Raw genomic sequence first — 18,106 nt, forward strand, 5'->3', positions numbered from 1 at the left:
GCGCTGACTGTTCCCTGACATTAACTCTTAGCTTTGACTATAATAGAGTGATGCATTTGGAAAATGGTCAGTGTGCCCACCGTTATTAGGCTGCCAAATTCTGTATGCCCCAAGAGGACACTTGTGAGAGTTCTAGGTTAGGTATTTAAAAAAGCACCCTTGGAATAAGGTGCTTCAAAGGGAAGAGAACTTCAACAGTGATTTAGGAATCAAATCATGTTGTGCTTTGTTGTATTTTCCAGACAGGACAAGCACCAGGTTTGAAAGGAGCCCCTCTATTAGTATGCCCTGGCAGGGGGCAGTGGTGCCTAGACCATGTTCTGAACATCCTGGGTGGGTGGGTTTAGCTGCCACTTAATTTTTTCACAATGCCCCAATATATTGCTGCTCTGTGGCCTTATGAGAAATTAATATGATGGCTGGGAGCAGCTGCCCAATACAGCCTGGAGCACTGCAGTAGGTTTTTGTTTTGGGGTGAGGGTGTCCGGGGCACATGTAAGCAGTGGGCCCTGATGGGGCACTATGATCCTGGCAAATGCCCCAATATGCCTGGTACTGATACCAGATCTGTTTGCAGGGGGGGGGGAATGCAGCCCAAGAGCAATATCCTATTGTTGTTGTTATTCTTCATTTAAAATTATTCTCTAAAATAACTTCATATATTCACAAATATACTTTTTATCAACCCAGCATTTCCTGCAAAATATTTACATTTTTTTTCTATTAGGAAATCAGTTTTAAAAACAAACACAGAGAAAGCAAATCTCCTAGCAGTTGCTATATTTTAGAAAACGTGTTATTGCTGTACTATATCATTTGCAGACTTTCAAACCATTCTCAGTTACGGTATCTTCAGCCACACTTTACTCTTAAGCATTGGTGGTGGTCTATCCGTCTGCAATGCAGATGTAGCATCGGTGATGAAGGGCTGGAAGGGAGGTTGGCCATAGTTCACCTTCAGCACTTATATGCTGGCATGCCCATCTTTTAGTTGGGATGTAAGCCACAACTTTTAATAGGATATTGGGTGGACACTTTGTTACTTCATACTGCAGTCCATAAGTGGGCAAGTCCATAAGTGGGCAAGATGCCATCTGGGATGCCAATGTGGGTTTTAAAAGTGCCAGAAATCTAGTTGTTGTAACTATAGGAAAAGTGTAATACTTAGCACAAATCTATGATTCAACACATACTGTAGTAGTTACTCAGGGCTTCCAAAAGTGGTACCCTCTCAGCCCTATCCGGAGGTGTCAGGGATTGATCCTGGGAGGTTTTTCACACAATTTATGTGCTCCACCAGTGAATATCATCCCTTCTCTGCCACTTAACAAGCTGATTCAATTTATCCAAACACACCAAACTATTAAAAAATGAAGAACTGGTTTTTAAAAGGTTTTACCGTACAAGATCCAAAGGCTGGTATTTATACCAAGCTCCCCATGAAGCCCAGCACTCATAAAGTAGATGCCTGTGGTTTTCTGCCCCATGAGTTCTTATGGATTTTTTACTTCTGTAACCACCCTAAAATAAAGGTAGTAAAGGAGAAATTAGTGAAGAAGTATTCATTACAATAAACATACTGTCCATGTAAGCAAATACACACACATTCATTTAGTATTATTTTTCCACAAATAAACAGCATATTGCTATTCAGATTCCAATTCCTAACCTGGGGTCTACAAACTCCCAGAAACTTTTGAAGGAAGATAAGAGCACTCAAAGGAAGCAAACCTAACGTTTGCAGTTTCTTTTCTAATGAAAGTTTTTATTTTTCTGGGCTTCCATATAAGATCTTAGCATTAAGGTAGCATTATATATTTCTTCCTGCCAAACTAGCAGTTCGCAAGCATGTAAAAGTGCAAGTACATAAATAGGTACCGCTCCGGCGGGAAGGTAAACAGCGTTTCCGTGCGCTGCTCTGGTTCGCCATGTTACTCTCAAGGAAGTCTTGGCTTTCAAATGAGCACTCCACTGGTTCTGCACTTTGCTGAGTTGGTGCTTCTCTTGGGCTTGGACGTGGCTCAGCTTCTAACTCTGGCTTTCTATCAGGTGGGATGCCATAAGGCCTGGTGGTTCTAATTTGGCCTTGCTGCTGCCTGGCCCAATTCTTGTTCTCTATGGTTCCCTTCAGGGTGTACCTGGCCCTCCTCTGAGGAAGATTCCTCTAGAAGGAATATAACATCTCTTTTGACCTCTCAAGTCACACATGGCCTCTTGAATCTATCAACTTCACAAAATGTGGTGCTCTCCAGATGTGACTGGCTAGTGGTCAGGGTTGATGGCAGCTGGAGTCCAACACCATCTTGGGAGAACAACATTGCCTATCCCTGATACGAACTGTTCTCTGAAGTATTTTAACAAAGCTCTTCTTGGAGATTTGTCAGACTCTATTGTACAATAGAACGATGGTGTGGAAATGCCTTGAGTCTCAAAGGCAAGTATTTCTACAAAATACTTGTACCCAATCTAGCAAAAAACAGGATTAATATTACTGATGATAATTATAGTAAAAGTCATCTAGAGACTATATTGGGTTTGGTAAGAAAAATAATAGGAAAAAAATACCTCATGAAGAGGAAATGCAGCTTCATAGGAGCCATTAGTAAGCAATCGATTCAGACCTAAAAAAACCAAAAATATTCAATATATAGCATGCAGGGTTGGAATGACAGTAATGCAATAGAAATAATACTGTAACAGCTGAATGCTGGAAAAGGAACAGCAAATTCTTTATAACACTTTATAAAGGTGTGGTAACTGTTGCAGAGTGGTACAAGCACTTTTGAACACCCACATTTCTCTGAGCTCCTTGTGAATTGCTCTTAATTTTGCTAGCATAGTTTTCAGGTATCCTATATATCCTATCCTATCCTATCCTATCCTATCCTATCCTATCCTATCCTATCCTATCCTATCCAGTGCCTGGGAAGTTCTGGTATCTGTCTAGTAATCTTATCAAAAAATAATATGAGTGCCAGCCATGGCATCTCTTAAGATAAGGGTAGGGAACTGCATGCCCACAGCCTGAACTTGGCCCCTGAAGTGGCCTGCCAGCCACCTCCCACATTCCGCAGCAGTATGGATTGCACTGAACAAAACAAACAGCAACTGCCACAGTCTATCTCCAGATAAACTCTGGCATTGTTTGGGATTTTGCAGAGTGCTCCAGCATGTTCTCTGCACCACAGCAACAGCAGTTAAAACTGCAGTATGAGGATCTTCAGCAGCAATTGCAATCACTTATGCAATACCTGATACAATACAATATTTGTATACTACAATTTCATTTTTTTAAAAAACTTATATAAATATAAAGTTATAAAACAATAATTGACTATTATGGAAAATAGTTTAAAAGTCCAGATGACAAGAAGTCCTAGTGCTGTTGTGGTGCCCTGTCAGTCATGCCTTTGCCTCTTTGCCTCTGAGGAGTGGAGAGGGTGCCATTTACCTCCTCCTTGTGTCATATCCGAGTGCTGCAGTGGGAATTGAACCAACATTTAGGAGTAGAAAGGTTCTGTGAATTTCATTCCTTTCAGTTTCCAAACTTAAATTCAGTCCACATTTCTACAGCAGATTGAGGATTTATTTTATATTTTAAATCCTCATGAAAATCTGCATTTTAGTTCAAATTTCTCCGAATAAACACTATTTTTGTATGAAGTTTTGACTAATGTACACATTTTGGTGAGCAATTTCTCCTAAAATAACACATTTCTGCTTGTTATTTTTGTGAATATATTCATACACTTTACCCAATATATGCAATATTGTAAACCTGGTTTGGAAAACAGCACCGCAAAATTTGGGTAAGTGCAAATTTCAGAGGATGGCTGTTTTATGGTTCTCATGTTGTTTCAGAAACTACAAGTTTAATAGATTCATTTTCAAATGTAATTAAATCTCTTCCCCATCCTGAGTACCCTCATCACTTTTTAGATGGATTGACCAAAGATGTGAGGTTGTGATTTCCCTCCCCATTACAGTCATACCTCATGTTACGGATGCTTCAGGTTATGTGTTTTCGGGTTGCGGACTGTGGGATGGGAAACCCGGAAGTACAGGAATGGGTTACTTCTGGGTTTGGCGCTCACGTATGTGCAGAAGCGCCAGATCGCGCCGGCACCTGCGCAGACACGGCACTTCAGGATTCGAATGCTGCAGGTTGCGGACGTGCCTCCATCACGGATTACGTCCGCAACCCGAGGTTCCACTTTAAAGCATTGGGATGCATATGGATGTTTAAAGCTACCACCCTACTTACTTGGAGAGGCTAAAATCTGTTGCTGTCCCACACTTACCAATTTTATTTTTTCCTTCTTCGTATTTCACTCTCTGTAAAATATGATGAACAATTCTACTTCTTGTAGCGTTGTTGAAGAACGTGTCTTTGTTGTGGATGATGAAGCTATTTTTGAAAACAAGCACAAGCAAGATAGTTACTGCTCATGACAATACAAGGAGGTGTCACTGACATCTCTGGAAAATCAGCAGTAGAATTTAAGAGAAGAATTAATTGAACCACAATATGAAATTTCTGCTAAGTTGGGTTATTTGAAGGACACTGTATATGAAAGAATTAAAAATAAAAATAACATGAGCTTGTGTTAACAGGGCCAGCCCAAGACATTCTGGCACCTGAGGCAAACCACAATATGCCGCACCAGGGGGAAAAGGGTGAGAGCTAGATAAGAAACAAGGGCTGGGGGATAAATGTATACACACTATGAATCCTGCTGCCTGGTGCAGCTGCCTCATGTTGCCTCATGGGTGGGCCGGTCCTGTGGAGTTCAATCTCAATAGAAGTAAATAAGCTTCAGTAAAGCAGACTTCACAAGTTGGTAGACTGAACTGGATCTCTGCCTGTCCAAGGCTGTGGTCAAATGCAACAATTAATGGAATTTAATGAGATGCATTATACCAGGTCAAGCTACCTTTCAATTTTGCCCAGCATTGCCTACTCAGACTGGCATCAACTCTGGCAGAGAGAGCTGTCCTATCATCTGTTGCTACCTGTGGAGATGCTAGGGACTGAACCTGGGACTTTCTGCATACAAACTACGTGATCTGTCACTGAATGATGGTCCCTCCGCTACATAAGTTCCAGGTACACTTATTTAGGAGGAAACATAATTGAATGCAGCAGGATTTTTATTATTTTTTTTAAGAAAACATGCCCGGAATAGGTCTTAACACTTGTGATCACCGACTCAGACATGACAGTAGCCAACATGAAAATTATGAATCCTACCAAAAATCTTGGGATTAGTGTACAACCTCACTTCCTGGGTGCCATGGAAGACTCTCAAATGCCTGGTGCAACATAAACAATGTTTATGCAAGTGATACAGCGAAACATCCAAAAGTCAAATAATGTATTTTGAATGACAGGAGATTTATTTTAATTGCACCCGATTTTAAAAATGAAGCAAAAACGTTGCACCTTTCCTTGTTACTACTATTTAAAAATGTTCTTGCAATGGCTTAACAAGGCAGAATAAAGGCAATGCACCAAACTGTCATCTAAAGAATAGCCCTGAACTAACAGGACTGCAGCTGAAAGCCAGCCAGCCAATTATTTTCTTTTGATACATTCTCTGTTGGAAACTTTCCAGGTTGAAAACTTTAGCTTGAGGCCAAATGTAATGTTACCCTTTCATAAAAGTTCACGCAACAACTCTTTGACTTACAGGAAGGTCTCCAGATAGACAACAGTAGATTTTGGCCTTTATTGCAAGGTCATTATGGGTCATGATGACAGGCCCCTCGTGTTCGGCCGTCCTACCTGGCAGCAGAGCACACATGCAGCCAGCCATTCAGGAATTCCTGCAGCTGGGCCGAGAGGTGAACTGCCTGCCTCAACCCAAGTTCAAATGGGTCTATCTATGAGTCCCCCTACCACAAGGCTGTGCCTCAACCGGTTAGCCAGAGGAAATGATGGAAAGGGCTGCAACTGCAGCATTTGAGCAAAATTTGAAGCAGTTCAGTAAGGGTCCATCCTTAATAATATGCTGCTATCCCCAAGGTAAACTGTAGCAGTATTAGTTCATCTCAAAATTTGTCTTCCTTACAACACTCACTGATGGATCCTTTGCTGACTGAATGGGGCAGTGTAGCAGTCATTCTCCTCCAGGTCTGGCAGCCTTTCCTTGTCCAACCTCATTGGCTTTCTAGGTAACCATCCTCGAAACCTGCTTAATTGTTTCTCGATTCTGTAGCACACGAAAGGCAAGACAAAAGGGAACATAAAGCTAAATGTTAAAACCGAGGAGGGTACTTTCTTTATACATACAATCATACTCGTATGGACAACACAAGTTTATGGGGAAGTTTATGGGGAAGTTACATACAAGGATTTTTCAGAAAGTACTTGTATAAAGTGCTTGTCGTGTTGTGTTTTTTAATTGATCTGTATGCTGTTCTGGGACTACATGTGGTTGAAAAGAAGGGTGAAAATGCTTTAAAACAGTTTCTAGAACAGACTTGTAAGAACTACAGTAGAACCAATTAATTTTAATTGTATGTGATCTACAAAATCAGAGTGCTCACTATCAGACTAGCTTAGTCCTGTTTGATTCACTACAGATAGCAAAAAGGATTCTGTGGACCCACCGTCTCAAGGCCGTAAACCACTTATTTGCTTTGCCTAACACATTGAGAAGGGAGGGGAAGGGAATAAGAGGTTCCCCTTGTGTGCTGGACCAAAGGCAGGGACACCTGTGAAATGTCTCTCTCCTTACCACCCTAGAATTCAAATCGGAGGCTCAGGGCTTTGGGGATTGCGGCAAGGAAGCGGTAACTGACTCCTGGGAATTGAAATAGAGAACTTGGACCATGAGAATTGTTTTCTCCAAGGAACACAACTTAAGCCTAAACCTTTATTAGCCCTGGAAGGAAGGTCTGCTTTCACACAAAATACTACCCAGGGGACTTATGATGAACAAGCAGGATGCCAACAGAACAGTATTTCCTGCCGCTCCTGTCTCTAATGTCCTTCCTGACAGAACAGAAGCACTTGCTACAACGCAGCGAATATCAGTGAAAACCAAATAAGCTCTTGCCAATTTCATTTTCAGCTGGTTTAATCTAAATTTACACCTTAATTACCAAAACTATACTAAGGATGCTTAAGCATGAGGATTTCAGAAACCACGGTAGAAAACTCTGGCAGCATAACTTTAGAGAAATTAATCATTTTGCTTCCAATTGCCACCCACTCATGTCTCACAGAGGGTGCTCCTTTAAAAAGCTGCTCTGTCAATTTGTTTCAGCGACACTGTCCTGATACGCTGCAGAATTTATGGACTCTCTGAAGACAAATTATACACCACAAGAGCTGGAAGCACTGCCGGTTCTTAGACTTAATAATCTCCTTTTCAACAGGTGGAAACAAACAGAAGTCAAAGACTGACAACATAATGGCAACAGAAACAAACAGGCATTGTATCCACATGGAGATTTCTTTAGGGATTCCGAATCTGGCACAAGCCATCTGCATCTTCAGCTTGTGTTTAAGGCAATATGCAAATAGCAAGTATGGAAATAGTTTCCTGATATATCTATTTTAAATGAAAAGCAGCCATAGGTGTTTTCTAGTTTGATATTTTGTTTGCATCCAAGTAAAGGCTTCCTCGTCCTTTTAAAGGGCAATAGATATGGGACACGGGGGGAAACAGGTAGGTACGGTAGGTCATGCATCACCCACCCCAACCACCACTAATCTCCTGAGTAACGTCTAGTTTGGCCGGAACTGAGACTGCACAAGCTCATTGAGTCATATAGTCAACATAACCCAGTATGCACTGTTGATATTGGTTCTTTTGTGGGACACTGTTCCTAGTGTCAATAAGATCTCTACAGGAAATGGTGTTGGTGCCAGGAAGCAAATAGCTGTGATATAATAGGGCAAAAAGCACCACTGCTCCCATATGATTCATAGAATACCAATTCACTGGTAAATTCTTTGCCACATACATCTCCTATTGTTCTGGGAAGAAGATGCTAAAAATACCATCTTAACTTCCTGGTAAAATGCCCTGGTAAGGGCATGGTCTGAAGCCACATGAGGCAACCCCTCTTGTTGAAGGTGAGTCTGGTAAGAAACTGAACACATAAGTAAGAACGTGAATAAATAAAAATATTCACTACATGATATGGAGATGTCGCTGAAAACAGCATCCTCATGTAGGAACCCCCCCCCCCCAGTACTTCAGCTTTGCAATGACAATTCCCTGCTGATGGCACTTTTCATGTAGAGTAGGAGTGGGAAAACATTCAGCTTGGTAATGTCGCACTCTGGGCGGAGAGCTCCTACACCAGGCATAGGCAAACTCGGCCCTCCAGATGTTTTGGGACTACAACTCCCATCATCCCTAGCTAACAGGACCAGTGGTCAGGATGATGGGAGTTGTAGTCCCCAAACATCTGGAGGGCCGAGTTTGCCTATGCCTGTCCTACACCTTATGACAGGCCTAGTCAACATGGCCTGCAACGTCCATCAACCACAGCAGACATGGCCAATGAACAGGGATTGCAAGTGTTGTAGCCTATCATGAAGTGCCAATCAATATTCATGTGCTGAAGCATATTCAGCTAAAACATTCACTGAATAATTTAAGGAGAAGTAGGTACAAAGGGAGAATTGTGCACTCCCACATGTACATACAAACCAATTTGCCTACATTAGCAAAAAACCCTCTGACTCAGATCCTGGGTAGCTATTGCCCATCAGAGTAAGCAGTGCTAGGCAAGGAGTCTGACCTGAGCTTATTATATATTTCATTCAAACACTATAGGTGCCTTCATTTAGCATGGGGCTGGCTGAAGCAAGTTCCGCTGCATGACAAAGATAGCACTATGCATACTACAACCCACGTCAGCAGTGTCGTTTTGGGCAAATTTCCTTAAAAATATATTAAAAGCTCATTTTGTGTCTAGATTTTCACTTTTTGAAATATGGCAACCCTACTTTACCTGGAGCAAATAAACGAAATATAGTTTTGCTTTATGATATCCATGTAATCAAAGGGTGAATAATGTAGTAGGATGAATAAGGCTCCAAAGAAGCTTCCACATGCATGATCTAAACTAGGTCAGGGACTATGATCAAACTGTGAGCCATTTATAGGGTTCAAGTAATGTGACAACCAAGCCCAACTAGCTATTTCCATTATTACTGGTAATTGTAAAACAGAAATGCAATGGCTGGGATTCAAAGAACTATGGGCACCCACAGCTTTTGGCATGCACAGTGGATTTCTTATTTAGTTTGGGCATTGTGTTGTGCATGTTACTTTTTAGTTCAGTGTTTTAGCTTGTGCTTAGCTAATGTAACTTCTCATGTAACCATAGATCCTTGCAACCTGTGGCTGCCTTATGTACTGTCCTAAGCTGAAAATAAACGGCTTTGACCTGTTTATTTATTATTCATTCTGATTTCTTTGTAGGGAGGTTAGGCAAAAATGGCTGTTTTAATGAGTATTTGTTTTTATTTGTATGCAGGGAAGTAAGACGCTGGTGGCGCTGTGGTCTAAACCACTGAGCCTAGGGCTTGCCGATCGGAAGGTTTTTTACTCTAACAAAACATCTGTTCAATTCAATTTTCCAATTGCACAAATGCTGTCTTTGGTCCTTTCCAAGAGCCTTTCAAGTGGAACATACGTGTTAAAACAAACCATGAGATGACAGTAATGCCTTGAAGCCAACAATAATTCAACTATCCACAAAAAATAATAATTGTAACTACTGTATTTGCAGAAACAACAGTTGGTAATTTTGATTCCCCTTCCCCTTCTGTGGTTGAACTTTTACATCAACCATGGCCATCTAGCCTCTTCTGATGAAGGAAAAACATCACTAACCTGTTCAGGAACTTGTACCGGCGATGCAGGTAATAGATTTTTCTCCTGGAAGAACAGCAAAAATGAAGCCAGTCGAGAAGAAAACCCATCGTCAGTTACAGTATGAACTAGCAAGGAAGGAAAGGAGATTGAAGATAGAAGCCTGTAAGAGGTGGAGGAAGAAACTAAAGAGAGAGATTAACAGACAGAACCATCACAGAAACCCACAAAAGTGTCAGGTATGATGGAACTTGAGGAAACACTTTTTTTTGTTCCCCTTACTCTTCTTTCTTCCGTTTATGTTCATGCATGAAGAGAGGGGTCTTTTTTCTTTCAAAAGGATCCTGGAAACTGATGGCAGCTTTTTGGGAGGCAAATGCAAATATAAATAAATTCAACGCAGTGATTTCAACATCAATATCTGAATGGTTAAAGACAGCATTTGATAAACCGCATGTGCTTCAAACTGGGGAACATACAGTAATTAATACTCAGGCTAGGCAAACCCTGGCACTGGGCAATTGCCATAACTTCACATGCAGCACATCTCTAGGTGGTGCTAGTGTTAGTGACAGTGATGCAGTTCTTCTCTAAGAGGTGGCATGCATGTGGTACAGAAGCATTAGTTATGTGTTTAGTAAGTGCTTTCCCCTTAGATAAAAGAGTGGGCAGACCAGGCTTGTGGGATCTACTTCAATTTTTACCAGAACCTCCAAGATACACCAAGTGGAGCATGGTTTAAAGGGCATATACTTAGATTTGATAAATATGAACCCAGGAATTAGTCTTGAGTGCCAGAAGTAAACAGAGCTCATGGTCCTTCTACACAAAAATCCATTCCTGGTTACTCTGAACTATCTTTATTTCAGCAGTTACAATTCAGAGCTAGGAAGGTGGGCATTTTGTTGCTGCTCTTAGGAGTCAGAAATCCTTGCTGATCTACCCTGGCCATACCAGTAGATCCAGTTCTACTGTCTGCCCACCCTGGTATTAGTCAAATGAAATATAAGTTAGTTTTTGCATTTGTTTTTATCTGTGTGAATGTGAAGCTATATTGGCTAGAATGCACATTTGATTTGAAAATGCCTCTTTCCTGATATCCACCTTGCTTTAACAATATTGTACAAATAGTACGTAAGGCAAAGATGTTGAGAGTTGCAATCCAACAACATCTGGGGAGAGGGCACAGGTTTCCCTCCACTGGTGTAGGGAGTGAAGTGCTTCTGCTTTTCAATAGTTCTGGTCATTTGTCAATGAAAGGAAGTACTTATTCATAAAATATGTAATTCCCTACCATAATATGTATGGTTTCCAAATGCAGAGATAATCAATTCTGGGGGTGAGAGCTGGGATCGTAACCATTGGTCCTGCCGAAACTTCATATGACTACCAGCCCTTCTACATGGAATGTAGTTTCATAGGCTCTATGCAGAAGAGCCTAACAATGTGCAAAAGCTGGAAGGAAGATCAATGAGAACACTCCCATATATCCACTCCATGCAATGGTTATCCCCACATTTGGTCATCTATACAAGGTGACTTTTATCTCTTTAAGAAGATTAGGCAAACTCATTAAGGGTATTGCCCCATGGTAACTAAGCAGAACCTCCATGTTCAGAACTGGTATACTTTCAAGTAGCAGAGTTGGTGGGGTGAGGGAGCAGTAGGGTATAGCCATTACTTTTGTATCCTTTTGATATCTCGCCCAGAATTATCTGGCTAGTCATTGTTGCAAACAGAATGCTGGATCCGATAGTCATTGGTCAAATCCAGCAAGGCCATTCTTATTTGCTTAATATGCAATGATGTATTTAATTTACAAAATGCAGCAGCACCAGTAATAAAGAAAATGTATTGGCAGAGAAAGTTCATAATGGCTGTTTAAAGAGCCCTGGCTATAGGTGCCATGAGATGTTACCCAAAATTGAGTGCCCACCATGCTTTCAATAATGAAACCTGTGACCACAATAAGACCCTCAAAGCAAACAGAAAGCACCTGGGCGTTTTTGTTTGGAGAACCCTTTGCAAGAGAAAAGATGCAGTGTGGCAGGACAGAGTTCATGGCCATAACTCATCCATAGGAGGAGCCTTTGTGATGTCACAGGAGGGGCTCAAAATTTTCAATTTTCTTTGCACAGCCTGGAAAGTGGCAAACTGCACTCACCTGGACAAGCTGCATTGTGTTTATAATCATACTAAAGTTTGAGAAATTTTAGCTTTCCTTTTGAGATTTAAAATATGGATAAAGAAGACTTGGGAAGAGTGTGCCTTATCTTGAAAACTGAATCCACACTGAAATAGCTTTGATCTCTCCAACTTGTTAAGCTCTGGCGAGGGAGTTAATAGCTAAAAGAGCAGACTTTCATAACAGCTCTTGAAGGATCAGTTACAGGTAGGTAGCCATGTTGGTCTGCCATAGTCAAAACAAAATAAAAAATAAAAAGAATTCCTTCCAGTAGCACCTTAGAGACCAACTAAGTTTGTTCTTGGTCTCTAAGGTGCTACTGGAATATATATATATATATATATATATATATATATATATATATATATATATATATATATATATAGAGACGTCAAGAGTTGCTTAGAATCTGGGAAAGCTGGTCACAGATTGTAATTGCTCAGCAAATTCTGAACTCATATTTGTCTTTCAGTGTATACACTCTGCAAATTAAGAACACCACTTCATTCTACAGACTTACACTAATGTAAATCTATATAGGTGAAAGAGGAGTTAGGCTGTTTAAATATGTTAATTAGTCTAAGCCAAACAAACATTATTTTAACTTTATTTTTCTCTAAGCAATCTAATATAAAGCAGGTGTAAGATTTAAAATTACATTAAAATGCATGTTTATATAAATTTAAAGTTCATATATAGCCAAATCTACTGCCCACCTAGCAGTTTGAAAGCACGTCAAAGTGCAAGTAGATAAATAGGTACTGCTCCGGTGGGAAGGTGAATGGCATTTCCGTGCACTGCTCTGGTTTGCCAGAAGCGGCTTAGTCATGCTGGCCACATGACCCGGAAGCTGTCTGCGGACAAACGACGGCTCCCTCGGCCTATAGAGCGAGATGAGCGCCACAACCCCAGAGTCGTCCGTGACTAGACCTAACGGTCAGGGGGTCCCTTTACCTTTTTATATAGCCAAATGTACCAAAATTTTCTTAAATGACATTTTGAAGTCAATTTGGCCATTAGCATTATACAATATTTTAGCTCTGTTTTTTTTTGTTTGTTTGTTTTTTTGCAAAAGTCAAGAAATGTATTTATCTTCTTCATTCTAAAACGTTTTCTTTGTAGTAGATGCTTAAGTATTAAGGTGATTGATTTCCCCCTCTAGCAAGGCAGCATACACACTGGCAGGCTACAGGTGTTGGATATGCCAGATACGTTCAACAGGCATGCACTTTTCTGTGCTGCCGTACGTACCTGGATCTTCTCGACTTTCCATTGTTTTCAAAGAAATGTCCATTTAAAAAACAGCAGGGCACGAGTATGCAGGGGGCTCCAGCATTGAAGGGGTTAAAGGGCCTAAGGACAGAACACCCCCATGAAAATAGTGGCACTGCTATATACCACCTAAATTTAAAATCGAAACTGAATCAAAATTGTAGCCCATTAAGAAGAAAATAACAATCATATGCATCTCACTTTCATTGTTTACATTAGCTTTAAAAAAACAGAATGACAAGCCCAAAGATATAACTAGACCTACCTGAAAGGCATTCTTACATTCATAAGTTCTGCATATTTTCCCAGTACTTCCCAAGGGGCATGCAGCTTCACAAAGATGATATCGCTGTTTGATAAAGATGACTGCAACAGAAAATGGGTTAAATGAAGACTTGGTCACAGAAATAATAAAGATCACGCACGCACAGGGGCACACACACACACACACACACACACACAAACACACACACACACACACACACACTTAGAGTGTTCCTAAATTAAAATACATTCAGGTAGAGATAAGGGCATAGGCTGCAATCACAACCTCACTTACCTGATCGTAAGCTCCACTGAATTCAAGAGGACTTACTGCTGATTAGACATGACAGGAATGTATGATGTTATTCATACAAGAAAGTACAGCACACGATTTTTCAGGACATCACACACAACAAAGCCAACAAATGAGGACTGCTTGACGTGAATTGGTAGTATGGAAAAAGCCTTTGTTGGCATCACTGATAAAAGAGTAAAATAAAAATGTCATGAAAAAGAAGCGGAAAAACTGTATTTCTTGCAATTACTGAGCATAATGCTTAAAAGTGGCACAGTGGCAGTATGAGTTCATATGAGGGCTGTAATAAAATGGGTGGGGCAGGGAAGCATTCCTCAATGAAATGTTCTCATGATTCTTAGTCATGCTATTTGCTATTGTCAAGAGAATACTGGATCTGCAAGAAATTGGTAGTGGCCGCTGTGCACTGGAAGAGTACACAAAATCTGTGCGTAAGATCTGAGGTTCTGTGCCTGGCAAGGATCTCAGATGCTGCCACCAGTCAGAGAAAAATACCACAGATTCATGCGTTCTGCAGTCTCATATATTCAGTTGCTGTTGAAGTTGTTTGAATGTTTATAATGACAGGTACCTTGAAAATGGGGGAGGGGCTATTGCTCCCTTTGCTAATAGGCAAATCACCTTTTTCTATTGTTGCGCATCTAAATTGAAGCCTTTCTTAATGTGAGAATTTCTATGTCTGCATGACACTGAATGAGTTTATAAAAGTGACTGTATCACAGAAGACAATAAACAATAAAAGCTGCTCAATCTTCTGTTATCTATGCTTTGGTAAACTCTAGGTTAGATTACTGCAATGTGTTATACATAGGGCTGGCTCTGAAGATGGTTTGGAAACTTCAGTTGGTGCAGAATTCGGCAAGATGGTATGAGCATATTACAATGATCTGGGCCTGACTGCACTGGCTGAAAATTAGCTTCTGGGCCTAATTCAAAGTGCTAGTTTTGACCCATAAACCCTTAAACAGCTTGGGACTGCAATACCTCAAAACCCGCCTCTTTCCATATGAACCGAATCAGGCTCTGTGATCATCATCTGAGGCCCTTCCTTGTGTGCCTCCTCTATGAGGGGTCTGGGGGGTGGCAACATGAGAACGGGCCTTTTCTGTGGTGGCACCCTGTTTGTGGAATGCTCTCCCCAGGGAAGTTCATCTGGCGCCTTCATTACACATCTTTAGGTGTCAAGTAAAAACGTTCCTCTTCAACCAGGCCTTTGAACGTTCTACAGCCTTTTAAATGTGTGTGTGTGTGTGTGTGTGTGTGTGTTGTTTTGTTTTTGTTTTAACTATTTGTGTTGTTATCCTGTATTTTTATCATGTGAACTGCCTTGAGATCTTCTGATGAAGGGTGGTATATAAATTAAACAAACAAACAAACAAACAAACAAACAAACAAACAAACATAGTATAAATTTGATGCAACTGTTTTCCTTATATGAATATGAAGACAAGTAAATGCATTGCCCTCACAATGCAGGGGAGAAGTGGCATTATTTCTTCAAGATGTGTAGAATAAGATCATCTCATTGTAACACTATGTTCTTGTTCACCATGTACACTACGAAGGATCAAAGGATTCTAAAATCCAGCCAGCAACAATATCTTCAGCAGAAAGGAATCCAGATAAATATATTTTACAAGCTTGCTCAAGTGCCTTGCTGTCTTTAACATTTTAAAGGTCAAGCAGCTTAAAGTGAATAAAGAAAGTTATGAAGAACCTCTGTAACTTTCTTAAGAACTAACTAATATATTTCTTCATAAATGAATGTCTAATTCAAATGAAAGAAAATTGGGTGAAGTAACTAACGAGGTAAACAGCAGTAGGTGGGGAGGATAGCTTCCTGCCTCCCTCAGCTCCTGGATTCATTGAATCCCAAACTTCCAGCACCCTTCCTCACCCCAAAACACCAAATTTCAGAGTCTTTTCCCTGGATACCATCAGCAGGAGAAGCACAGGCAGTAGCTGATGTTGGCTTGCGTGGAACTACTCTCTCCATCCACTGATAGAGGCAAGGAAAGAGGACATCAGATGCCATCATTGCCGCCCCTGACACCAACATCAGGCGTGTAGGAATGTAGCAGTAGGTACTATCTCTGGTTAACTCTTTCAAGAACACAGTTGTACTTTCTTCAATGTAATTGTTGTATAAACAACTTCAATGTATTTTCAGGTCTCGTTGTTCAAGTAAATTGGCATTAGATCTGCCAAAGTATTTTAGGCATTAGATCTGCCAAAAGCAGAGTATTCCATAGGTGGAAACAGGTCACTGAGCACACTCCTTCATTCACATTTGATTTATCAAGGCTACAAATAGGCAAGTGCTCTCAGCATATTCTGGTGATCATGATGGAGCACAGGTGAAAAGTAGGTAGCAGCCAAGTCAAGAGATAGGGTGCTGCACTCTGCATATAAGCTTACAAACGATCTTCAAAGATAAGAGTCTATTACTTATAACCGGAAGTGTACCTAGGCTCCTTTGCACCCTTGTATAGGCGTGGAGAGGCCCATTTTTTGCACACACACACACACACACACACACACACCCGTGCCTGTGCCCTTGGAAGAAGACAACCTGGCCAATCCCTATGTGCTTATAACAAACAACTCCCCACATCACACAAGAAAGAACCACATTCTTCTCACCACTGCAACAATGAGATTTTTGCACTCTTCAAAAGTCAACTTTTCAGATAAAAAAAAAATCAAACCACATAAAATTTCAGCTCTGCGCCAGTTAAAACTGTAGTGCTCACAATAGATTTATGAACTTCAGATAGGAATTCCTCCCCCCTGTTCCTTATAAGACTAAAACAAATTATACCAAGGGAAGGTTTTTATCAAAAGTATATTTCATCATACTTTCTCTTAGCATAACAAAAATAAAAATAAAAGTTTTGTCACACTCAAATGACACTCCCACTGCAGCAGTTAAATTATGCAGTCAAGAAGAGGAAAATAGTCTTGGCTTGCTTATAAGACCTGAAAATATTCAGGCTTAGAAAACAACTGTTGGGGTGTGGGGTGATCACTTGCTAAAAAGAATGACGCATTTTCCAAATATATTTTACAAATTGGTTTTACAAGTTATCCTACCAATATGTGGAGTTATCTTATTGGTAAAGTATTATTTTGAAGTTTGAAGCGGAGACATTTTAAGTCTGTAATCTGAATAAATGGTTTGCAATCCACAGGAGTAAGTCCCATGGAACACAGTGGAGCTTCTGAGAAAGCATGCATAGGATCTAACTGTTAAGCAAGCCGAGAAATCTAATAGCTGAAATAAATAATTCAGCTTTAAGTACGACTTAAAAAAAAAAAACCAACAAATTGTTAGTACACAAAACTGTGGAGAAAAAACTGAGAACATATTTGCAATATCTGCTAATGTATCAAGGAAAGTCTGTGCGAGGTTCAGATACTAACTGAGTGAATATTTCCATTTGGTAAGCTACCCCAATTTCTGTCTGCCTCAACACCCATGTTACCTCATCATCCTTTGAGCTCACTGAATCTATTTTTCCACTTTTGCGAAAAGCTAAGACTCCTGAAATCTCCTATGGAGATTCCCCATGTCCTTGCATCTCACTCCTGAGAAAGAAAAAGTATTTCCATTTTCCCACCTTATCCAAGTCTTCCTTTTAGAAATTACAGACTGCAGCAATAGAAGAAAAAGAGCCCAAGAGTCATTGGTTCCATCCAGTTAAGTGTAATGGAACTTCTTAATCATAGCGGCCACATGACCTAGAAGCCCAGAAGCATCCCATTCCATTTCGTGTTGTCTCTATAAAGCTACAACCATCAACCTCACTGCTGCCAGCGTGTGGCTGCACTCTGCTATGTGGCTTTTCACTAGTGTGGGCAGGTAAAAAAGAAGAGAGGGCTTCTGTGCCTGCTGTGTAGCAGAGGGAATTTCAGTAACAAGTGAAATTCTAATGCATCTGCTACATGTTCCACTTCCTGTTTTGCATCTAGCCACCCTGGTTCACCCAGTCAGTCCTTTATAAAAACTGAATCTCCTCCCCGCTAAATTCTGTAAGAAAACCCTAAATAAATTGGACTGACAAAGGTTGCAAATTGTGTAAATGTATGCAATGCCTTCTGCATTATACTGGGATAATTTTGATTCTTTAGTTGTATAATGTGAGGTTTTAAATTCAGAGCCTGGGTTGCCAGCATATCATTATGCATCCAAGTAAAAAACAAAATAGTTTTGCTTCATGAAATTAACAT

General features: G+C 40.5%; 1 protein-coding gene across 7 annotated transcripts in view; it reads right to left on the minus strand.

Annotated features, from left to right (window-relative positions):
• ANO4 (anoctamin 4) overlaps nucleotides 1-18,106 on the minus strand; it is a 119,952-nt gene that overhangs the window by 33,672 nt on the left and 68,174 nt on the right. For 4 of the 7 annotated variants that reach the window (XM_033162353.1, XM_033162352.1, XM_033162351.1 and 1 more), the window contains 7 exons: nucleotides 13,562-13,662; nucleotides 13,276-13,377; nucleotides 9,861-9,905; nucleotides 6,081-6,212; nucleotides 4,302-4,408; nucleotides 2,566-2,621; nucleotides 1,400-1,521 (listed from right to left, as the gene is read on the minus strand). In XM_033162353.1, coding sequence (XP_033018244.1) covers nucleotides 1,400-1,521; nucleotides 2,566-2,621; nucleotides 4,302-4,408; nucleotides 6,081-6,212; nucleotides 9,861-9,905; nucleotides 13,276-13,377; nucleotides 13,562-13,662 — 665 coding nt within the window. Of the gene's footprint in view, nucleotides 1-1,399; nucleotides 1,522-2,565; nucleotides 2,622-4,301; nucleotides 4,409-6,080; nucleotides 6,213-9,860; nucleotides 9,968-13,275; nucleotides 13,378-13,561; nucleotides 13,665-18,106 lie in introns of those variants that run through there. The other 3 variants (XM_033162350.1, XM_033162355.1, XM_033162356.1) reach the window with 3 other exon arrangements.

The sequence above is a fragment of the Lacerta agilis genome, chromosome 10 (assembly GCF_009819535.1).
Source record: "Lacerta agilis isolate rLacAgi1 chromosome 10, rLacAgi1.pri, whole genome shotgun sequence".
In the NCBI taxonomy this organism is placed as follows: domain Eukaryota; kingdom Metazoa; phylum Chordata; class Lepidosauria; order Squamata; family Lacertidae; genus Lacerta; species Lacerta agilis.